The sequence below is a fragment of the Leucoraja erinacea genome, chromosome 16, assembly GCF_028641065.1.
Source record: "Leucoraja erinacea ecotype New England chromosome 16, Leri_hhj_1, whole genome shotgun sequence".
Classification (NCBI taxonomy): domain Eukaryota; kingdom Metazoa; phylum Chordata; class Chondrichthyes; order Rajiformes; family Rajidae; genus Leucoraja; species Leucoraja erinaceus.
This window is the reverse complement of record NC_073392.1, coordinates 43,518,682-43,544,119: the sequence shown is the minus strand read 5'-3', so window position 1 is coordinate 43,544,119 and position 25,438 is coordinate 43,518,682. Positions and strand designations below refer to the sequence as shown.

At 43.9% G+C, this 25,438-nt stretch overlaps 2 protein-coding genes across 3 annotated transcripts in view; one reads left to right on the top strand and one right to left on the bottom strand.

Annotated features, from left to right (window-relative positions):
• cenpp (centromere protein P) overlaps positions 1 to 25,438 on the bottom strand; it is a 287,161-nt gene that overhangs the window by 208,461 nt on the left and 53,262 nt on the right. The gene's annotated exons all lie outside the window — the stretch shown is intronic.
• ogna (osteoglycin, paralog a) lies at positions 609 to 25,426 on the top strand. Of its 2 annotated transcripts, none has more exons than XM_055648277.1 (6): positions 609 to 888; positions 13,260 to 13,374; positions 15,263 to 15,421; positions 19,264 to 19,466; positions 22,762 to 22,857; positions 24,492 to 25,426. In XM_055648277.1, the coding sequence occupies exons 1-6, from the start codon at positions 718 to 720 to the stop codon at positions 24,690 to 24,692; spliced, it is 945 nt and encodes a 314-aa protein (XP_055504252.1). In that variant the 5' UTR covers positions 609 to 717; the 3' UTR covers positions 24,693 to 25,426. The 2 variants fall into 2 exon arrangements, with proteins under 2 accessions (XP_055504252.1, XP_055504251.1); XM_055648276.1 differs by having other exon boundaries at positions 611 to 888; positions 13,257 to 13,374.

Genomic DNA, 25,438 nt, shown 5'->3' with positions numbered 1-25,438 from the left:
AAGCAACAAACGAGTTTTTAAAGCTAAAAAATGGTAAATTCTTGAGTGGTCAAGTCAATCACCCGATCTGAACCCAAGTGAGCATGCCTTTTACAGCATAGGAAATGGCCAGATAAATTAATAAAAATATCTTCATGTGAATTTTGACAGAGGGGTGGGTAGAGAGATGGAAAATCGGATGGCAAGACTGCTCCCCTAATCTTGCATAAATATTGTAAACTGGACATGGCCTGTCCTGCCTTGAAATGGGTGCGTTTCACTTTGCAAATTTGAATACAGTTTGGGTCTTATAATCATGGGCACCCAGCATTCTTTGCCAGATGGCTGTTCAAAGGTTAAAATCATCCTTGGTTATAAAATTGAACAAAATATATTTAATTCATATGCACTAATTTAAAACACAAGATCCCTAGTGCGACTAAAATGTTCACAAAAATGTTTAGCTACCAGTGTAATGAGCTTTTTATTGCTCTGTTAGGAATTTATTGACTGGCTGCATGAACCATGACTGCTATTCTAGCTGTAACGAAGAGTGGAGTTCGAGGGGTTAAGAAACATCACGCAGTCTCATTCTTCTAAAACTTCTGGCACCAGCTGGTGAAAGCTTTAAATACTGATTTGACAGATTCTACGTCTCGACAGCGAGGGACTGTTCTGTCCAGTATTTCAGCTTTTCATTTTTTCTCAGAACCTATTTTTCTTGGTCTTTGATCCAAAATGAATACTGTGTATCCTATACTTTTTGTGATTATTTTTGTACAATTAGCATTCACAGCACCAGCTAATAAGGAAGATGATTATTATGTGTATGGTATGGAAGTGGATTCTCTTGGTCCAGAATTTCTTTCTGAATATGGAGATGAGCCACAAGAATTTAAGCAAGCACAGGTAATACTTTAATATTTAGGCAGCTACAGGATTTATATAATTTGATTCTATCTTATCATGAAACTAATGCTTACATTTGCAATGTTAATAATATATGGATCAGAAATAATATCTATAGAAGTGTCATTAATTAATGTTATTATATTGCAGTTAAACAAACAGACTGGAATAATTATTCTGTATTTAATCGATAGTTTGTGCTCAAGTGTTGCAACATATGTTTTTGGGGCAAAATTATTAAATACTAGTGGTTTAAAAATGTTTAATGTTATGAAATAAGTAGTTGAAATTAAGCAAGAGCGAGTTTGAATAAGTTACACAAGGGAAACATTTGAGAGTTATAACAGTACACCATTATATATTTACCACTTCATTTGACAAACACATTTTGATGTGAACAATCTTAAAGTAGTTACTCCAAACAGAGATAATTACTATCAGGTCCTAACGGACAGAGGATTAAATTCATATTTACTCATTCCAATATTTAACGCATTGTTCAGTAATTGTCAAGTATGTTGTACTCAATATGTACAGAAGTTATTTCTAACATGTATAAACTGTTGGAAACATACCACAGTCTTTGCTCAAAAGAATGAAAAATTATGCGATGATCTTCTGGACTAAATCAGTGTGCGAGTAAAATTATTTTTGTTTTGCTGCTTCTTAAATTTGAATCGCTATGGCTTAAACCCAATCCAAACTCTTAACTGATTCATTACAAATGAGCACAGGGTAAAATGTCACAATGCAAGTTCATATAGGTTATAAATATTATGAATATTAAGGCAGCACAGTGGCGGAACCTCTAGTGGTGCTGTTTCACTGTGCCAGAGACCCAGGTTCGTTCCTGCCCTCGGTTGCTGTCTGTGTGGAGTTTGCACATTCTCCCCGCGACTGCATGGATTTCCTCTGGATACACCGGCTTCTTCCCATATCCCTAGACGTTAGTGTAATTGGCCTCTACATATTGCCACAAGCGCAGAAGGAGTGGATGCGACAGTGGAATGGAAAAAGGGCCTGTTTCCATGCTGTATCTCTAAACTAAATTAACCTAATGTAAATGTTTAAATATGATTCTTTAAAATGGATTGGAAATATGGTTAGAAAGGAAATCTGACATTTAGGAAATAATTTTAGTATTTTTTTAATCAAGTCTTCTGTGCAAATAACAGAATCCAGTCTGACCAAATGCAGCCAGTCTGCAGGTGAAGTGCTACATATGGCATAAATATTATGTGCTGAGTGAAAGATTAAATAATCAAGCTCCAGAAAGTACTTATTACAGACAAACTACAGAACAGATAGCACATCAATGATCTCTATCAAGATCAATGACGTTCCATACAATAAAGCCCAAGTAAGTACGTGGTGAATTTATGGCCACTTGGCTTTGATGGAAACTCATGTAATACATTTCTCATTTCATTTCCTCTAATTTTACACCCAAATTAAAAGGCCAACAACATTAATAATCAATTGTTAATTTCAATGCTTCAGTCACAGAATAACATTGAACTTTAATATTTTTTGACAATTCTGTGATATTTCTCACTTTTAATTGAAGAATTTTGCATTTTTAGTCATTTAAAAAATCCACTCAAGGGACCCATTAACTTTCAGACACTAGAAAACACAACTATGGAAATTTGTAATAATGGGGCAGATTGTGTTGAACCTGGCCCACTGCCTGGACTTCAAACCTATCTTTTCTGGATGCTGGGGCCAAATGAGCTGATGCTCAGCATCTGTGAGAATCCTCATGAGCCAGAAAAGACAAGGAAGACACCAGGTCTTTGGGTGATGAGGCTGAGACCCCACCTCCCCAAATAGCTATATAGCCTTCAACAGCTTGCCACTGTCAAAGACTTTAAATCTTTGATAGAACCAAAAAAAAAATGTAATGAAAAACATTTAAAAGATACAAAAAAAAAATCACTTTAAAGAACCGACAAATATATATTTTTTAAATCCTCACCTTTCATAAGAGTCAGATTGCGAGGCACATTTGTTCCTTGTCGTAAGCATGCCAGTGCTTGGCTGCCACAATCACAGTGGTGAGTCCATGGCAAAGTTTATATGGCACCTGCCTCCAGCTTGACTTGGACACTTGCGTTTGATGGGAGTGAGCATGGAAATTTGAGGCTAACCTATCAGAACTGCCAGCAATCAGTCAGTTTAATTGTGTCCTTTATCAACCGTACACTACCTCAGGGTTTAATTTAGTTATTTCTGTTACAAAATCTTTAATTTCTTTTACATGATACAAATAACTTTTAATTCTGCCCCATTAGAGCCCTTGCTTTTATTCCTCCAACCATTTTCATGACCTTCACACTATTGGTCTGAGGCTTCCCACAAACGGATGAATGTAAATGTAACTCCTGCAGTTGTCAATTTTTGTTAGCATAGGTTAGCACCGTGAAAAAATAAAAAACAGTTTGCGGGTGTCTTGTTCTTTTTTTCAAATTAATTACAAAGCCCTATATATAATTTAATGAACTGATTAACACTTGTGCTTGTGCTCCTTTGGGCCACTTCCAACTTCAGCTAACCAGTCCGCATGTTTCCTAATCCATTGTCCTTCATGCCAGTTACTGAGCTTCCCCATAAATACACCTATGCTGTTTATTTAAGCGTTTCCATGCGGTAGGAATTTTCATGTTCTAATAATTTTCTGTGTAAAAACTGATTGCATAAGTTAACTGCAGTCTTTATACGTCCAATTAAACCACTATTAGTGATTTGGCATGGCATGAACTTCAATTTTGTACATACCATTTTTCATGTGATCATTAATAATGTTAATTTTTAATTGTGCACTAAATCATGATTATCATTGAACATTTCCTCTGGTCTGGGAAACTGAATTTTAGCAAGGTGGTGCAGGTATTTCAACAGATTTTTAAAATACATTTTTATATACATAAAGTACATTTTTAAAACTATATTTCAGTTTATATCTTAGTCCCATGCATATATCACTAACTTCATTTTACTTTCTAGAAATCCTTTTGAAAATGAGTTATAGAGTCATAGAGTTCCTGTTTGTGAATTCTTCAGTTTGATTGGCTGCGTGTCCTACTTGATGATATTATTGTTCTTGGACCTTATTGCTAGTGTTTGATTATAAATCATAACAGAAAGGCCAAACGCACACATTAAATCAGTTTAGTCTTTATGGCAAGCTGCTACAAAGTCAGTGGCTTATGATCAGTAAAAAGATGACTGAAATCTATATGCGAGCTTCCATATCATTCTGACAAGCACCCAAAGCATTATGAATGACAAATAAAAAATATGAGCACGAAACAAAATGGCAACTGGAAACCTATACATAACTAAAACTCTGATCTTGTTATCTTCCGGTTGGCGGTCTTTCAATTTGCGCAAAACCGGTTCTCAATAGTGCTATGATTTTTAGCCTGTTCACTCCCCATTCTCCTGTGCTGCGAGTGCACCAAGTTTCGTTCCGATCGATTGAATGTCATAAAAGTCAGCGTCGTTTAAAAATCTGAAAATACACGCGTGTGCAGATCGATCTCTTCTCCTGCCAGTCAGCGCCGCGCGGATTAGTCCCTTCCCCTGTCACTCCCCGGGATGGTCCGCCCCTTCCTGCGCCATCGCGTTTTTACTGGAGCTGAGGATGGCTGGCGCAAGTTTCCAAACGGACTTTCGGAGGGACCCGAAGCAGCCCTGCCCCAAGCAGCCCAGCGTCGGAGACCCGACCCGACCCGACCCAGCCCAGCGCAGAGTCGGTGATGTCCCAATGTCAACAAATGGAAAGCGGAGAGTCTGATCCCGGCGGAGGAGAACGACCAGCCCGCTGTGAGTCGTGATCGCACCGCAAATTCCAGCAACTACCCCTCTGGTCCCCCTCGCTGGATCGTCCCCCCTCCCCCATGTTGCCCCCCCTTTCCCCCCCCATGGCTCTTCCCCCGTCTTTTCTCCAAGCTCACTTCCCCCCGCCAACACACCCCTCTCCCCCCACAACCCCCCCTTGCCCACACACACCCACACTCACCCACCCCCCCCCCACACACACCCACCCTCCGCCCACACACAGAACCCCCGCCCTCACACAAACACCCCCCCCGCCCACACACACTCACTCCCTTGCCCACACACACCCACCCCCTCGCCCATCCCGCTGCACACACCAACCCCCACACCCACCCACAACCCCTCCGCTCACCCACAACCCCCCCCCACACAAACCCCCCCCTCCCACACACACACCCCCGTCCGCACACCCCCGTCCGCGCACACCCCCCCCCCTCGCGCACACCCACCCGACCGCGCACGCCCCCCACGGCACGCACACACCCCCCCCCCCCCCCCCACACCCCCCCCCCCCCCCCACACCCCCCCCCCCCCCCGCACATACCCCCCCCGCCCGCACGCACCCCCCCCCGCACCCGCACACCCCCCCGCCCGCACACACCCCCCCCCTGCACGCACCCCCCGCCCGCACCCCCCCGCCGCCCGCACGCAACCCCCGCCCGCACAGACCCCCACCGCCCGCACGCATCCCCCCCCCGCCCGCACACACCCCCCCGCCCGCACACACCCCCCCCCGCCCACCCCCCCCCCCACCCACCCCCCCCCCCACCCGCACACCCCCCCCCCCGCACACACCCCCCCCCCCACGCACAACCCCCCCCCGCACACAACCCCCAACGACCCACCCCCCCCCCCCGCCCGCACACACCCCCCCCCCCGCACACACCCCCCCCCCCCCACACACCCCCCCCCCGCCCGCACACACCCCCCCGCCCGCACGCACCCCCCCCGCCCGCACGCACCCCCACCGCCCCGCACGCACCCCCACACACCGCCCGCCGCACCCACCCACCCCCCGCACACACCCCCAACCCCACACACCCCCCCCCCCCACACACCCCCCCCCCCACCCCCCCCCCCCCCCCCCCCCCACCCCTAACCCCACCCCCCCCCCACCCCCCCCCCCCCGCCCCCCACACCCCCCCCCCCCACCCCCCGCACACACCCCCCCCCCCGCCCACACACCCCCACCGCCCGCACACACCCCCCCCCCCCGCACACACACACCCCCGCCCCCACCCCCACCGCCCGCACACACCCCCCCCCCCACACACCCCCCCCCCCCCCCCGCACACCCCCCCCCCCCCCCACACCCCCCCGCCCGCACACACCCCCCGCCCCCACACACCCCCCCCCCCGCACACACCCACACCGCCCGCACACCCCCCACCGCCCGCACACACCCCCCCCCCACTCACACACCCACCGCCCCCCACACCCCCACCGCCCGCACACACCCCCCGCCCTCACACACCCCCACCCCCCTCCCACACACCCCCGCCCCACCCCCACCCCGCACACCCCCACACCCCCACCCGCCCGCACACCACCCCCCCCCACACCCCCCCCCCCCACACACCCCCCCCCCCCCACACACACCCCACCGCCCGCACACACACCCCCCGCCCGCACACACCCCCACCGCCCGCACGCACCCCCACCGCCCCCACACCCCCCGCCCCCCCACACACCCCCCCCACCCCCCACACACCCCCCCCGCCCGCACGCCCCCCCCCCCCGCACACACCCCCCCACCCCCGCACACCCCCCCCACCCCCCACACACACCCCCCCCCCCCCACACCCCCCCACCCCCACACACCCCCCCCCGCCCGCACACACCCCCCCGCCCGCACACACCCCCCCCCCCCATCACACCCCCACCGCCCCCCACACCCCCCCCCGCACACACCCCCCCCCCCACCCGCACCCCCACCCGCCCCCCCACCCCCACACCCCACCCCCCGCACACACCCCCCGCCCCCCACCACACCCCCCCGCCGCACACACCCCCCCCCCCGCCCACACACCCCACCGCCCGCACACACCCCCCCCACCCTCCCGCACACCCCCACCCGCCCCCCACACACCCACCCCGCCCGCACACACCCCCCCCGCCCCCCCCACCCGCACACACACCCCCCCCCGCACACACACCCCCCCCCCCGCACACACCCACCCCCCCCCCCCGCACACACCCCCCCGCCCACACACACACACCCCCCACCCCAAACCCACACACACACCCAACTCCCCTCCCCTCCCATACTGCTCCCGCCCACAAACACACCCTCTCCCCCACCCGCCACACACCGCTCTCTCCCCTCCTACACCCCGTCCACACACCCCTCCTCCCCTCCCATCCCCCCCCCCCCCGTCACACACCCCACTTCCCTCCCCCACTCCCCTCCTCCCCTTCCACACATGAAGAGGAGGGGAAGGGAGTGCTTGGAGATATGGGGAAATGGGCCGCGCCTTCGCAGTTAGGGGCTATGGGTGAGTGGTGGAATATTGCATTGGGGAATGGGTTGTGTTGGAGGACCAGGCCTCCCGTGCGACTTGGACCCAACGGGTACCATTTAGTCTAGTATTTACTAAATAGAACAAATAAATGGCCAAAGATGAGAGTTTTTGGTAGCATTTTGAACATAAGGAGTGGTAAAATGATAGGATCATGGGAGGACATCTCAGACTGCAAGGGGGTACAAATTAAACTCTGAAGTGATAGAGGCCCTGACTATAAACTCTACATTAAATGGACAACGACAGGGAGTGGAGGCAGGCAGTGGTGTTGAAGTAGATGGCAGAACCTTGAAGAATTGAATAGGGATTGATGCTCAGTACAATATTTTAAAGAAATGTTCAGGAATCGAACTCAGCCAGTGTTGCAGAAGTGCATGAAATAAGTAATGGCATCTTGGATGACTTGAAGTTGACAAAGGGAGGAAGGCAGGTGCAGCAATTGAAATATAAATAACACAACTTAAAGATATCAACAGTGATTGGCATGATTTCATGAAGAAAGACTGGATAGACTCGGCGTGTACTTGCTAGAATTTAGAAGATTGAGGGGGGATCTTATAGAAACTTACAAAATTCTTAAGGGGTTGGACAGGATACTATGGAGAAAAGGCAGGTACAGGATACTGAGTTGGATGATCAGCCATGATCATATTGAATGGCGGTGCAGGCTCGAAGGGCCAAATGGCCTACTCCTGCACCTATTTTCTATGTTTCTATGGAGGTGGGCAATAAAAAGTAAGTGGGTTTAAGTAAAAGTGGTGATTGTTTTGTGGAGAGCCTAGCTGACAGTAAAGTCTGACAATATTTGGAGTGATTAACTAATTGTCAAGAATGCTGTACGATTAATGCATTATTGGAATAAATTGCTTCTTAGAGTTAGCAAAGCAATGCAGGAATCAAGAGAACTGTAACAAATGATACCATCAGTATACAAGTTGGCAAGAGTAAAGTTGATGTGTGTAAAGTGTGTAAAGAGTAAAGCTGGCGATTAATCACCTGACAATTATCAGTTTATCAGAAAAGATAGCGTTCCATCTACTTGCTACCTGCTTATTTATCCAAAGCCAATAAAATTATTCAGTCCCCCCCGCCTGTTCTGCTACTGAATTAGATCAAGGCTGATCTGATCTTTAATACCCCTAAAATACAAAAAAAACATTTTTGAAAGCTTCACATCATCTTTATCTACAGTTTTGAGAGAAAGAGATTTCCAGTTATATTCCACCCTTTTATGGTTACCAAATGGAATACCTCTAATATTAAAATCATGCCCTGTCATTCTTAGCATCCCCATCAGATCAATTAATTTCTCTTCAGCGACCTCACTGAGTTATGTTAAACACCCATTTACTCTACAAACCTCAAGCAATGCATTAGGTATATGCATCTCTCAGATCTTCTGAAGATGAGTTTCAAGTCCATGAATAAGCTTCATTGGCTTGAAAATAAAAGCATTCCAGCGGTCAAAGGATTCGCCAGACTTAAGGGCCTGTTCCACTGTACGAGGTAATCCAAGAATTCTCCCGAGTTTCCCCCGATTCGAACTCGGAGAATTACAGTAATAGCCGCTCGTAGGTACTCCGGGCCCCTGTGGATATTTTTCAACTTCACGAGCTTACCTGACGAGTACCTGCCGTTAGTGTTACAAGCCGCTAAGAGACGTCTCGACGTACCCGCTACGTACATACCACGAGTTTGAGTTTTTTTAAAACTCGGGAGAGCTCTTGGGTAAACTCGAAAAGTGGGACAGGCCCTTTAAGCTCTGGATAATTGAGTTTGTCATGTAGGTTGTAATCGCGGATTTCTGAGAAAAACTGCAAGCAAACTCAATCCAAAAGAAGCTCTACTTATTCAAAACTTCCAGATACTGATTCCAGATTCAATACTGAACTTTGAATGATAGCAATTATGACAATGCTATTATGGCGGAAACCGTGGATGAACAAGGAGGTTCAGAATCTGCTAAGGGCACGCAACAATGCCTTTAAATCCAGTGACACTTCACCATACAGTGCTGCCAGGTCAAACCTGAACAAAGGTACAAAAAAGGCCAAAGACATCCACAGGCAAAGGGTGGAAGACCACTTCAATACCGCGGACACCAGAAGCATGTGGCAGGGTGTCAGGGACATCACTGACTACAAGAGCAGCCCCGCCTGCCCCCACAGTAATATCACACTGGCCAACGAGCTAAACACCTTGTTTAAGAGGAAACTGCAGATGCTGGAGAATCGAAGGTTACACAAAAAAGCTGGAGAAACTCAGCGGGAGAAACTTGTTAAAAAAACCTTGAAACAAAGTTCGCACCCGCTGTGCGAGCTGAATACCTTCTTTGCCCGCTTCGAAACTGGCAACACCACCAGAAATGGAATAACCCCGGCCATGGTGGAGGGACAGGCCTTAACACTGAGCACTCAGGAGGTACAGTGCGCTCTGCGTAGGATCAATCCACACAAGGCTGCAGACCCGGATGGAGTCCAAGGAAGGGTACTAAAGGACTGTGCTGTACAGCTGGCGGAGGTATTCACGAGGATCTTTAACCTGTCTCTATCTCTGGCAACGGTCCCCAAGTGCCTGAAGACAGCTACCATAGTGCCGTGCTGAAAAAGTCAAGTCACCAACCTGAAAGACTACGGCCCGGTTGCCCTAACTCCAATACCCATGAAGTGCTTTGAAAGCCTGGTCCTCTCACACATCAAACCCAGCATCCCTGCCTCATTGGACCCTAATCAATTTGCATACAGGGCAAATAGATCCACAGAGGGTGCCATCTCTCTGGCTTTTCACACTGTCCTGACTCACCTGGAAAGACAGGGCACGTACATGAGGATGCTCTTCATAGACTATAGCTCTGCATTCAATACGGTCATCCCCACCAAGCTCACCACCAAACTCCACCGGCCAGGCCTCAGCTCGTCAATATGCAACTGGATCCTGAATTTTCTGACAGAGCGACCGCAGGCAGTGAGACTGGGCCTGCATCTGTCCTCCACTATCACCCTGAGCACCGGCACACCACAGGGCTGTGTACTGAGCCCCATGCTCTACTCCCTCTTCACACACGACTGTGTTCCTGCATTCGACACCAACACCATCGTCAAGTTTGCAGACGACACAACGGTGATCAGGCTGATCACCAACGGTGATGAAACAAACTACAGAGCGGAGGTGCAGAACCTGGCGGACTGGTGCTCACATAACAACTTGTCCCTAAACACCTCCAAGACCAAGGAGCTGATTATCGACTTCAGGAGGACACATAATGGGGAATATGCCCCAATCTCCATCTGCGGGGAAAGTGTGGAGAGAGTGTCCAGCTTTACGTTTCTGGGCACACACATTTCAGAGGACCTCACATGGTCCACTAACACTGCTGCGCTAGTCAAGAAGGCACAGCAACGACTGTTCTTCCTGAGAACATTGAAAAAGACTGGTCTGCCCCAACAGCTGCTGACAACCTTCTACCGCTGCACCACAGAGAGCATACTAACATATGACATCTCTGTGTGGTATCTCAGCTGCACGGAGGCGGAGAGGAGAGCTCTTCAGCGAGTCGTCCACAGAGTGCAGAAGATTATTGGGACACAGCTGCAGGGTTGGATAACATTCTTGGATGTGTTTTAATGGACTGTGCAGAGCAACTGAAAGATGTTTTTGCAGACATTTTTAACATCTCACTCTGACAGGCAGTGGTGTCCAATTGCCTCAAAAGTGCCATCATCGTTCCCGTCCCGAAGAAGCCGAACCCAGCCTGTCTCAATGACTTTCGTCCAGTGGCTCTCACACCCATATTAATGAAGTGTTTTGAGCGGCTGGTCATGCAGCACATCAAAAACTGTCTCCCTGCCAACCTGGACCCACTGCAGTTCGCTTACAGAACCAACCAGCCCACAGAGGATGCAGTCTCTACAACACTCATGCTCGCACTATCACATCTCGACCGGAAGAACACCTATGCCAGGATGATCCTCTTTATAGACTTCAGCTCAGCTTTTAATACAATCATCCCACAGCAGCTGGTGGAGAAGATGAAGTTGTTGAAGGTGGACACTGGCACCTGCAACTGGGTCCTTAATTTTCTGATGCAGCGGCAGCAGACAGTCAGGGTGGGCAGCCGGACATCAAGTCAGTCAGCGTGAGCACCGGCTCACCCCAAGGCTGTGTCCTAAGCCCCCTGCTGTTCAGTCTGCTTACGCATGACTGTACTACCAGACTCAGCAATAATTATATCAATAAGTTTGCTGATGACACAACTGTGGTGGGTCTCATCAGTGACAACAACGAGTCTGCATACAGGATGGAGGTGGAGCTGCTTACAGAGTGGTGCAGATCTCACAATCTCATCCTCAACGTGGAAAAGACAAAGGAGATGGTGATCAATTTCAGGAGGGCTGGAAAACACCATCACACACCACTGCATATTGATGGTGCTGCTGTGGGGAGGGTCAGCAGTGTGAAGTTCTTGGGACTTCATCTGGCGGATGGCCTGACCTCAATGACCAACACCACAGCAGTCCGGCAACCACCTGCAACCTCCGGCAACCACCTTCAACGAGCATCGCAACCGGCTTTGACTAAATAATTACTGATTTTTAAACCTATTTTTAGTCGCGGACGGTTTTGAATTTTTTGAAATAATCGCCGGAACATAGAAGAAGCGTTAACCACTTTCGACCATTAGGGAGACTGACAAAAACCTCCGGGAACCGCACGGAAACCTTGGGTGGGGCGCAAAGTCTCCAGAGGTTTCCGTTCAGATTTACTAAGTGGGACAGGGGCATAAGGCTTATGAACAAAAACAACAACAGGATAGTGAAGACAGCCAGTAGGATCATTGGTACTCCACTCCCTTTCCTGTTGGAGATCTATCAGAAGTGCTGCATCCGCAGAGCCATCTCCATTATTAAGGACCACTATCACCCATCACACCACATCTTCTCCATTCTGCCATCTGAGAAGAGGTACAGGAGCATCAGCTGCAGAACCAGCAGGATGCTACACAGCTTCTTCCCACAGGCAATAAAACTGGTTAACGGACTGTGTCCCTCCCCATACATCATACACCAACACACCTAACCTCGCCCATACTTTGACAGCTAGACACCTGTCAAAGCAAAGCCACTTTCCGATCTGAATGTCTGTTTTTAGTTCAATTTTAAAGTCTATTTTAGATAAGTTAATTTTAAAGTTACACACAACACAATACATACAATACAATTTATTTGTCACTTGAACCTCATAGAGGCTCAAATGAAATGTTGTTTCTGCAGTCATACACACAAGAAAAAAAGACCCAAGACACAACACAATTTACACAGTTGTATGTATTTATTCTGTGTTTATTAACTGCACTGACAGGAACTGATTGAGAAACAATTTTTCGTTTCCTCTGTGTATGTAAGTACTTGAAAATGACATTAAAGTAAATACTGAAAATATTGAAAGAAACCCTCTTCAATCTCTGCACATCCCATAGCAATGTACTCAAACTATCCTTCAAAATTGTGGCAACTTATCTTCACTGCTATGTTACTCATCCCAAAGGATAATATAAATTAACCAATATTAATTGTAACATGTGGTAATCTTTGTTGCCTACGTGAAAAAGAGTGATTAAGGGAACACACAGATATGGAACTACATAATTCAGGAATGTCTCAAAGCATAATCCAAGCCATTTTGTATAAATTGTGAAAGCAATAATATAACACAAACAGCCAAGGTTTATTCAAAATCATTTTATCGCTTATTGAGAAATTATATTACATTAACTACTACCCAAATAACTACCTAGATGAGTGCCTGACAATGCAATTTAGTAGGTCAAGGACTTATACATATGATCATGGAAATTCATATCTATATCCTCAGCTAAGGTGCTCCATTGTTGTAAACTTTTCATTGTTTTGGGTGGAATTTATACTCAATTTGTTCTTGCTGGTGATGCTGTATGGAAAAAAACAAAACCCTTAATTTGATTATAAACTAATTTCTTATTGTTAGAAGCTAAAAGAAGTGTTCATCTCAAGGCGTGATGATACAGACACAAATCATGAAGTGCAAGTTTCACGTGTTATCAGGTCTCCAACAATGGCGCCAGACGCAGATAATTCGCCTGCTGGTGAGGACCAACTTACTCTTCTAATTTTTTGAATATCTTTTGCATTTAAATGTTAGCATATTACTGCTTTCTCGACAAGCTAATTTTAGAAAAGAGATGAGCTTTTAAAACTTCATGTTAATTGGAATGGCAAATAATGAACTTAAGGTACATTTCCTCACATCCCATTAAATAAATGATGACCCAGTAAAATGAGTTGGCTTTAGAATATTGAATGAATGTATCTGGCAAACAATATTAATTATATTATTTAATTTTACATGAACTAATGCAAAACACACATTTATAATTGTTGGTGAAGTCAAAATTACTTTTGCAAATGGATCTTGTTCTTAAAAACAAAACAAATTCCTATAGGTGGCTCAATAAATATCCAAACTGTGTGCTTTTGTGTTTCATACATAATTAGATTTCCTGATAAATAATTAAACCCATGTTGTTCGACCTTAGAGGTGAAATGAATGCAAGCTGCGCCATATTCAATTTTAAATGACAATAACTGGGCAAATACCAATGCTCTCTTAATGATCACTATCCAAGTAAACCACTTGGGCATAATATGGCTATTGCTTCAGTTTAACTGATTAGGTGCAGAGCTACACTGGCCAATAAGTTTGTTTTGCTAATTTGTAATCAATGTTGCTAACAATGTAAAACTAGGAAATTCTATGCCACTGCATTTCACAGTTAGATGCTAAATTTGATTACTCAAAATATCACAGATATCATAAAGAATTATAACTCAGCTTAAACTGAAGCCAAATATATAAATTCATCAACAAAATATTTTGAAAAACAAGATTTCCTTTTAGTGAATTAGTGCATATATTTTTTTTTAATACTGACACTCTTATTTAAAAGTACAAATGGGTTGATTTCTTGACCAACTATTTTTCCATTGTTTAATTCTCCAAACTTCTGCCAAATAGCTTGTGGATCAGGTTAAAGTAACAAATAGCAGACAAATCCTTGAAAAATATGGAAGCAGGCACAGATTTCACCGAAAAGGTGTCAGAGAACTTAATAAGAACGAGGCACCAGCCCTTCCATACTAGGGCATTGGATATGTCGTTATTCTTTAGGGAATGAAGGTTCCCCTCTTCTATTATAGACGAGGCTCTCACCAGGGTCTCTATATCCCGCATCTTATTCTCTCTCTGCTTTCCGCAGAGGCCGTTCCCTCCGTACCTCCCTGGTCAATTTGTCCTTTCCCACCAAAACCGCCCTCTCCCCGGGTACTTTCCCTTGCAACCACAGGAAATGCTACACTTGTCGCTCCACCACGCCCCTCCAATCAGATTTTCTAGGTGAGACAGACGTTCACCTGAACCTCCTCCAACCTCATTTACTGCATCTGCTGTTCCAGGAGTCAACTTCGCTCAATCGGCGATCCCAACGCAGGCTCGGCGATCGCTTCGCCCAACACCTCCGCTCAGTTCGTACTAACCAACCTGATCTACCGGCTGCTCAGCACTTCAACTCCCCCTCCTATTCCCAATCTGACCTTTCTGTCCTGTGCCTCCTTCATTGGCAGAATGAGGCCCAGCGCAAATTTGAGCAACAGCACCTCATATTTCGCTTAGGTAGTTTACACCCCAGGTATGAACATTGACTTCTCTAATTTTAGATAGCCCTTGCTTTCTCCCTCCTTCCCCTCCCCCTTCCCAGCTCTCCCACAAGCCTATTGTCTCCACCTCTTCATTTCTTTTTCCCGCCTCCCCCCCGACATCAGTCTGAAGAAGGATCTCGACCCGAAACGTCGCCTATTCCTTCTCTCCATAGATACTGCCTCACCCGCTGAGTTTCTCCAGCATTTTTTGTCTACCATTAATAAGAATGATATTGCTTTACAGCCATTGAAGACATACTTTAACAAACTGTATTTCAGACTTGCCAACTTGCCTTCTGTGTGTTTGCCTAACTGGTTCTGTATATTGTGATGAGACTGAAATAGAAGAAATCCCAATTTTGCCAAAGGAAACATCATATATCTATGCACGATTCAACGCTATCAAAAAAATCACTGTAAAAAATTTCGCTGATTTCCGTGAGTATATTTTGATATATCTACGAAAAACATAATGAAAATAACAGAACCATTGGAGATAATTGCACAGCACTTGACATAGATAATGCAAATGGAAAACAGATTTGCATTAAAATATTTTTCTTAATGCTTACCATTTTTGATATAAATCATGGTAATTCAGAATATATCAAGTATTATTTCACACCAAAACTATTGAGGAATGTCACTGGACATAAAAGGTTCTTTGGATTTCAGGAATAGATGCACCTGGATGCTCCAGAAGCACACATAGTAACCAGAAAGTCAACAGTAACTAATTTTACTTTCCTGAGGAATTTGTGGGAAGGTTATGATTTTAAAATCTTGGAACAATGCAAAACCCAAGACAAATCCGTTAAAATGTTTTTCCCATTAGTTTTAATGATTTGGTATGGTCTTTCAGAAAATAAGATATGGAATACACAACAGGTTTTTCTTTTTTATTCATGCTCCAGCTCCAAAATCCGCATAGGTGTGGTTGAAACATTACACTTGAAGAAATATTGGGTTTAGATTTAATATTAAGGAACTGCAGATACTGGTTTATACCAAAGATAGAACTAACTCAGCGGGTCGGCAACATCTGTGGAAAAAATGGATTGGTGACATTTTGCGTCGGGACCCCTTCATAAGACTGACTATAGCGGGGGAAGGGGACGCGAAGCGAGCAAAAAAACTAGGACAAATTTGGGCCGGCAAAAGATGACCTCTGGCAAGGAGGTTCCCCGATTGGCCAATTGTTGGCAACAGACGGTGTGAGCTCAAGAATGTTGCGAACTGTGGAGCTGGTTAATGGACCTTTAGTGGTGGAAGGAGGGGGAGGGGAGATAAGAGAAGGGAGGGAGGAGGGTATTTGTGGAAGTTAGATAAAATTGGAGAATTCTACATTCATGCTTCTGGATTGTAAGCTACCCAAGTGAAATATGAGGTGTACTCCTCCAATTTGTGTGTGGCCTCACCCTGGCAACGGAGGAGGCCCAGGACAGAAAGATCAGTACGGGGATATGAAGGGGAATTAAAGTGGTTAGCCACTGGAAGATCCAGTAGGCCTTGGCAGACCTAGCATCCAATGAAATGGTCACCGAGTCTACGCTTGATTTTGCCTACATACAGGAGGCCACATCGGGAGCACCGGATGAATAGATGAGTTTAGAGGAGGTGCATGTGAACCTCTGTGTCACCTGGAAGGATTGTTGGGGTCCCTGGATGGAATCAAGGAAGGAGGTGTTATATCTCATGTGGTTGCAGGGCAAAATACCTAGGGAGGGGGTGGTTTGGTGGAAAGGGATGGCTGAACCAAGGAGTTGCGAGTGAGCTTTCGTCTCACCAACCTCCGCAACCAACACCTCATCCTGCGACACTTCCATCACCTTCAATGTGATCCTCCCACAAATCTCCACACCTTTCTGCCTTCTGTTGAGACTGATCCCTCCGCAACACCTTCATTCAACGTTACCTATCCATTTTCTCCATAGATGCTGCCTGACTTGCTGAGTTACTCCAGCATTTTGCATTGGTTAAGATTGTTCAGTACTTGTCTGATGATCACAGAAAATTTCTGTGAGAACTGTGTTGTAACTTTTCACACCGATTGGAAAAGTGGATGAGAAAAATAAGTGACTTGTCAATGGAATATAGTTTAAAGGACACTAAATGCACTATGCATAGCATGCGATTAATAAGCCAAAGACAGGAAATTGCAAAGGTTCCCAATTCTAATTGTCCATTGTCACCAGTAGTTTGGTTACTAGTGGATGCCAATTTAGCCGAGATAACCTCGAAGATGACAACGGGTAGAGGACAAAATATTCCTCAAACTTCTTCAAAAACAACAAATTTCAAATGCATGTCCTAAATATTGCTGAATATATTGGAGTCCAAAGTTTTTTTTTCTATGGCTTATAAGTAGGCATTCAATTTAAAAACATCTTTTTGACAAAATACAAATCTACAATCAAAAACATACGTGAATACATGGCAAATGTAAATAAAAATTCCTGAAATAAATTTCTGGCCTATGGTGCCCTCCATAATGTTTGCGACAAAGACCGATCATTTATTTGCCTCTGTACTCCACAATTTGAGATTTGTAATGGAAAAAAATCACATGTTGCTAAAGTGCACATTGTCAGATTAACATTTTACACATTTTGGTTTCACCATGTAGAAATTACAGCAGTGTTTATACATAGTCCCCCCATTTCAGGGCCATAATGTTTGGGACACAGCAATGTCATGTAAATGAAAGTAGTCATGTTTAGTACTTTGTTGCATATCTTTTGCATGCAATGACTGCTTGAAGTCTGCAATTCATTGACATCACCAGTTGCTGGGTGCCTTTTCTGGTGATGCTCTGCCAGGCCTGTATTGCAGCCAGCTTATGCTTGTTTTGGAGGCTAGTCCCTTCAGTTTTCTCTTCAGCATATAAAAGGCATGCTCAATTGGGTTCAGATCGGGTGATTGACTTGGCCACTCAGGAATTGACCATTTTTTAGCTTTGAAAAACTCCTTTGTTGCTTAAGCAATATGTTTGGGATCATTGTCTTGCTGTAGAATGAACTGCCGGACATTTGTTTTGAACTTGAGCAGAGAGGATGTGTCCATACACTTCAGAATTCATTATGCTACTACCATCAGCAGTTGTATCACCAAAGAAGATAAGTGAGCCGGTACCTTCAGCAGCCATACATGCCCAGGCCATAACACCCCCACCACTGGGTTTCACAGATGAGGTGGTATGCTTTGGATCTTGGGCAGTTCCTTTTCTCCTCCATACATTGCTCTTGCCATCACTCGGATATAAGTTAATCTGCGTCTCATTTGTCCACAAGACCTTTTTCCAGAACTGTGGTTGCTCTTTTAAGTACTTTGTGGCAAACTGTAACCCGGCCATCCTATTTATGCGGCTAACCAATGGTTTGCATCTTGCAGTGTAGCCTCTGTATTTGTTCATGATGTCTTCTACAGACAGTGGTCATTGACAAATCCACACCTGACTCCCGAAGAGTGTTTCTGATCTGTCAGCCAGGTGTTTGGGGATTTTTCTTTATTATAGAGAGAATATACCAAACATTATGGTGCCCTGAAATGGGGACACTATGTATAAACACAGCTGTAATTTATACATGGTGAAACAAAAATGTATCAAAATACCCTTTAATAAAAGCTGACAGTAGGCACTTGAACCACATGTGATTTTTTTCATTACAAATTTCAAATTGTGGAGTACAGAGGCAAATAAATAAATGATGGGTCTCGTCCAAACATTATGGAGAGCACTGTATATTGTACCGGCAACGTATATATCGCTGTGGGAGATTTTAACATGCATGTATGGATTAAATAACAACTGTAATAGAATACATGGTTGGAACTGCATGGCTGGAATAACAAAGTGAAAAGATTTGAAGTGTCAATTTACCAAAATAAGCTGCTTGCAAATAACGTGATGAAGAAATATAGATTTGCAAATACAGATATTGAAAAACGACCTAATAACTAAGTATGAGACCAAACAATTATTATTCAGAGATCAGTGTGTGATATTATTGAGTGTGTGTGCGTGTGCACATATTTGTACGCATGCACGCACACACGTGTGTACAGTGGTGCACAAAGGCAGGTTGCATGTGTGTATGTGTGTGAGAGCGGTGGGGGGGGGGGGTTGCATGCCAGATGGGTGATAGTTAATCATTTGCAAAACAGAACTAGAAAAATTGTATTGTGGGTGCAAGGATCTTAATTTTGGGGAAACTATTCAAACCATATAAATAGTAAAACTGACACACAAATCATATTTATTTTCTTTATACTAAATAAAGCAACTTTGAAAAGGATCGACCTAAGTGGCAACCAAATTACTGAAATAGAAGATAAGGCCTTCTCACAACTTCCAGAACTGGAGCATTTGACACTTTCTGAAAACAACCTGATCCGTTTGCCTGCTTTACCACCAAAACTTGAAACACTGAGCGCACAATACAACCGCATCAAAAGCAATGGAATAAAACGCAATGCTTTTAAGGTAATCTTTTAAGGATATACTTTTGAATATCATTTTTAATTCCCTTTGGGTTTCTGCTTCTTCTTCTTCTTCTTGCGTATGGTGTGCACAGCCTAAAGTTGTAGGACAACTTGTTCTATTTGATCTTATTTGATTGTGCATGCCGGGTTGATTGCATTCGTCGAAACAGGGCGGACCACGTGAAGGTTGCAATCTCCCAACCCCCTTTGGGTTTCCATGTTTTTGAACTTTTTTGCTTTTATCCAGCCGATAAGCATGGACAAAAAGTCAGTCCAAGTCCATATTTTCATGTCCAATTGTCATTTGAAAGATAGACACAAAGTGCTGGATTAACTCAGCGGGACAGGCAGCATCTCTGGAGTGAAGAAATATGTGATGTTCTGGGTCGAGACCCTTCTTCAGACTGTAGAGTCAAGGGAGAGAGACACTAGAAACATAGAAAGATAAAAAAATAGGTGCAGGAGGAGGCCATTCAGCCCTTCGAACTAGCACCACCATTCATTGTGATCATGGCTGATCGTCCCCTATCAATAACCCGTGCCTGCCTTCTCCCCATATCCCTTGACTCCACTAGCCCCTAGAGCTCTATCTAACTCTCTCTTAAATCCATCCAGTGACTTGGCCTCCACTGCCCTCTGTGGCAGCGAATTCCATAAATTCACAACTCTCTGGGTGAAAACCTTTTTTCTCACCTCAGTCTTACATGACCTCCCCTTTATTCTAAGACTGTGGCCCCTGGTTCTGGACTCGCCACACATTGGGAACATTTTTCCTGCTTCTAGCTTGTCCAGTCCTTTTATAACTTTATATGTTTCTATAAGATATCCCCTCATCCTTCTAAACTCCAGTGAATACAAGCCTAGTCTTTTCAATCTTTCCTCATATGACAGTCCCCCCATCCCAGGGATCAATCTCGTGAACCTACGCTGCACTGCCTCAATCACAAGGATGTCCTTCCTCAAATTAGGAGACCAAAACTGTACATACTGCAGATGTGGTCTCACCAGAGCCCTATACAACTGCCGAAGAATCTTGTTACTCCTATACTGAAATCTTCTTGTTATGAAGGCCAACATTCCATTAACTATCTTCACTGCCTGCTGTACCTGTAAGCCAACTTTCAGTGACCGGTGTACAAGGCCACCCAGGTCTCACTGCACCTCCCCCTTACCTAACCTAACCCCATTGAGATAATAATTTGCCCCCTTGGTTTTGCCGCCAAAGTGGATAACACAATGAATGGCGGTGCTGGCTCGAAAGGCCGAATGGCCTCCTTCACCTATTTTCAATGTTTCTATGAAATAGCGGCACATTTGGATAGCAGTAACAGGATCGGTCTGAGACAGCATGGATTTATGAAGGGGAAATCATGCTTGACTAATCTTCTGGAATTTTTTGAGGATGTAACTAGGAAACTAGACAAGGGAGAGCCAGTTGATGTAGTGTACCTGGTCTTTCAGAAAGCCCTTGATAAGGTCCCATATAGGAGATTTTTGAGAAAAATTAGAGCATATGGCATTGGGGGGTAAGGTACTGACATGGATAGAAAATTGGTTTGCAGACAGGAAACAAAGAGTATGGATTAACAGGTCCCTTTCAGAATGGCAGGCAGTGACTAGTGGGGTACTGCAAGGCTTGGTGTTGGGACCGCAACTATTTACAATGTACATTAATGATTTAGATGAAGGCTTTAAGAGTAACATTAGCAAATTTACAGATAAAACAAAGCTGGGTGGCAGTGTGAACTGTGAGGAGGATGCTCTGAGGATGCAGGGTGACTTGGACAGGTTGGGTGAGTGGGCAGATGCATGGCAGATACAGTTTAATGTGGACAAATGTGAGGTTATCCACATTGGATGCAAGAACAGGAATGCAGATTAGTATCTGAATGGTGTAATGTTAGGAAAATGGAAGTATAACATGATCTGGGTATCCTTGTTCATCAGTCACTGAAAGTAAGCATGCAGGTACAGCAGGCAATGAAGAAAGCTAATGTCATGTTGGCCTTCATAACAAGAGGAGTTGAGTATAGGAGCAAAGAGGTCCTTCTACAGTTTTACTGGGCCTTAGTGAGACCACACCTTGAGTATTCTGTGCAATTTTGGTCTCCAAATTTGAGGAAGGACAGTCTTGCTATTGAGGGAGTACAGCATAGGTTCACGAGGTTAATTCCCGGGATGGCAGGACTTTCATATGTTGAAAGAATGGAGCGACTGGGCTTATACACACAGGAATTTAGAAGGATGAGAGGGTATCTTATTGAAACATATAAGATTATTAAGTTTTGGACACGCTCGAGGCAGGAAACATGTTCCTGACGTGGGTGGAGACCAGAACCAGGGGCCACAGTTTAAGAATAAGGGGTCAGCCATTTAGAACGGAAATGAGGAAAAACTTTTTCACCTAGATAGTTGTGAATCTGTGGAATTCTCTGTCTCAGAAGGCAGTGGGGCCGATTCTCTGTATGCTTTCGAGAGATAGTTAGATAGAGCTCTTAAAGATAGCGGAGTGAAGGGATATGGGTAGAAGGCAGGAACGGGGTACTGATTGTGGATGATCAGCCATGATCACAGTGAATGGTGGTGCTGGCTCAAAGGGCTGAATAGCGTACTCCTGCACCTATTGTCTATTGTCTAAGTTTATGTCTATAAATGAACTCGCATTTAATTTAAATCTATAAAATCAATAGAAATGGAATTTTAAATATCATTTGGAAAATGAAAAATAGTAATTTAGATCAAGAACATGCCACTTAGCTCTTTGCGCTAGCTACACCATTCAATACCATCATAACGTGACATCCAAATAAAGTACCCTGTTCTTACTTTCGTCCCATATTCCTTGATCTATTTAGCACTAATATTATTTTTAAACTCTTCCTCGTATTTATTTAATGATTGGGTTTGAAAAGCATAATTTTGGGTGCACAATTCCTCTTGTACATAATTCCACATATTCGTCACTCTTCGGTGAAGAAATTTTTCTTCATCTCAATCCAAAACGGCCAACCTTGCCCTTTTATAATGTAATCTCTATTCAGGATTATCTTTCTTGCATCTAATCTGTCCTGTCGCATCAGGATCTGAAGTGTTTCAAATAGGGCCCATCTTATTCTTCTAAATTCTTGTGCATATGCATAATTTCTCAATCATTCTTCACACATCAGTACTGGTATTTCAGGAACCAATCTGTACAGTTTAAGACTATTATTATTTATTTACATAAATAATTCATTTCACAATTTTCAATCTTATAGAAATAAATCTGACAACACTGACTTTCTTTCTTTTTGCAGAACTTGTCAAATCTGCGGAATCTTTATCTGGGATATAATCGACTGGACAAAGTACCTGCTAATTTGCCTCAGAGCCTTCATATACTTCACTTACAGGTCATTTGTATAACATAATGTTAAAATTGAAGTCGTGACCAAGAATATTTCTTTACATTATGTAAATATAAAGGACAGAAAGAAATACAAACAGGAGAATATTAATATTCCAACAAGCTTGTATACATTCCCCCAAAATAATTAAGAGTCATAGTCGTTCAGCATGGAAACAGGCCCCTCGGCCCAACTTGCCCACAACAACCAATATGTCCCACCTACACTAGTCCCACATGCCTGCATTTGGCCCATATTCTCTCCAAATGTGTCCAAACCATGTACCTGTTTAATTGTTTCTTAAACGTTGCAATAATCCCTGATTCAACTACCTCCTCTGGCAGCACGTTCCGTACACCCACCTCTGTGAAAAAGTTACCCCTAAGATTCCTATTGAATCTTTCCCCCTTCACCTTAAACCCATGTCCTCTGGTTCTCGATTTCCTTACTCTGGGCACGAGACTATGCGTCCACCCACTCTATTTCTCTCATAATTTTACACATTTCTATAAGAACCCCCACATCCTCCTGCGCTCCAAGGAATAGAGTCGCAGCCTGCTCAAACACTCCCTGTAGTTCAGACCCTCAAGTCCTGGCAACATCCTTGTAAATCTTCTCTGTACCCTTTCCAACTTGGCAACATCTTTCCTGTAACATGGTGCAGAGAATTGAACACAATACTCCAAATGTGGTTTCCCCAATGTTTTACATAACTGCAACATGACCACATGCTAGACTTTCCAAAAGCAACACCTCACATTTCTCTATATTAAATTCCATCAACCCACCTAGCCAACCGATCAAGATCCCAGTTGGCTTCCAAAAACAATTTTTCATTTCAGACGAATCTTTTGAACAGAGTGGTTTGATTCCAGCAAAAAAAGGCAACATTTATCAGTATAACAATATAAAGAATGATCACTCTAGTAAATAACCATTGTACTATTTGTAGGTCTACACGACAGAGCTAATCTTATGGATTGCACAATTATAAATAAGTTTATTCACAGGATTTTTATTTTTATTTTCATGAGCACCATAGAGTGTCCACACAGTCACAAGATTTGTAAAGGCCTCTTAGAATCAGCGACAAACAAAATACATTCTTCACTGCCATGAATGGAAATTACAGGGCTTTTGTGAAACTATATAAGCAGTCAGCATTTCTATCTAAAATTGAAATTATCCACTAATTAGAACAGAACTATAGTTGCAAAGCTCAAACCTGAATGTGGAAATGCTGTGTTTGGATAGGCATCTTACCCAAAGAACAGTGACTCTTTAATCAATTAATAGACCACCACTGTTGCACAACAAAATAGAAATCTGTTGACCACATTTTTCACAGCCTGTATCTGTTCCAAATAATAACAGATGTGCAATGAGTAACCCACATTGCTGTAAGGTGTCTATAGTTGTTAAAATTCAAGAGATTCTGATTTATACAAAAACATATTCAAGTACGTAGTCAAAATCTACAAGAAAATATGACCATTTACAATACAAATAGAAAATTCAAAGTAAATGACTAATCATCAAACAATATTTCATATCAATATTTTTCAAGGACCACAAAAGCTTTAAATTAATTTAAATCAGAAATTTTACATTTCTTGTAACCGTTTGTTTTTATTTTTCAGCACAACAATATATCTTCTATTACGGATAATACGTTTTGTAAACCCATGGATGCCAGTTATATTCGAAGACAACTGACTGAGATACGGCTTGAAGAAAATCCTATCAATTTGGCAGAATACCCCAATGGTTACATTTGTTTGCCAAGACTGCCTATTGGGAGGCCATATTTTGGGAGGCCATATTTTGGGAGAGTACATTAATCCCCAAAAATATTAACCCTTAATCAGAAACTACTTGGTTATGGGAGATGGTTATGTGAGAATACCAGAGTAAATTCATGGTTTTAGCATTGTATCTGTGAACTCTTTAATATTATACTCACATCATACCAACATTCTTATATTTAGCAACATACTGCTTTTTCTCAAAATAATTTAATACCCAAGTTTTATTTCATGACATTGGAAAATTCATAATTCATTTGCTGCAAAAATAATGCAATTGCAAGTTTTTAATTGTTTACTTATAATTGATTCAAGTTACAGATATTAACATGTGACTTAATTCCTCAAATTCAATAATCTATTGAACTGCATTTAAGTCAAGATCACATGCAACTTAACATATGGTTCCGTGTGTGACCATTTTACAATGATATAGCTACACACCACTTGTAAACGTGAACTTTCCTTACATGATTCTATTTATTTAAAAAAATAAGAGAATCTAAGGAAACAGTTTTGTACATATAATTTTAAATAAATAGAGCAAAAGAAACATATCATACAGTTTAAAAATGGAATCCCATTTATCTGTTATTATACCCATTAGAAACTATCACTTAATTTATCACCTTTCCAACAAACTTCCACTCTCCTTCTCTGGTCTATAATGTCGTAACCGTCTAAATCGTAAAATTTATATAATACATAGGAACTACAACTTGGACATTGTATGCCTAAAAAAAGCTACAATAAATAATTTTAATTCAGCACTAATATGTCTA

Excerpts from the sequence above, each read along its gene's own strand:
- ogna (XM_055648276.1), top strand. The coding sequence starts at position 718 with ATGAATACTGTGTATCCTATACTTTTTGTGATTATTTTTGTACAATTA. Across the intron at positions 19,467-22,761 it reads TAAAACGCAATGCTTTTAAG|AACTTGTCAAATCTGCGGAA; the intron begins GTAATCTTTTAA and ends TTCTTTTTGCAG. Across the intron at positions 22,858-24,491 it reads TTCATATACTTCACTTACAG|CACAACAATATATCTTCTAT; the intron begins GTCATTTGTATA and ends TTTATTTTTCAG.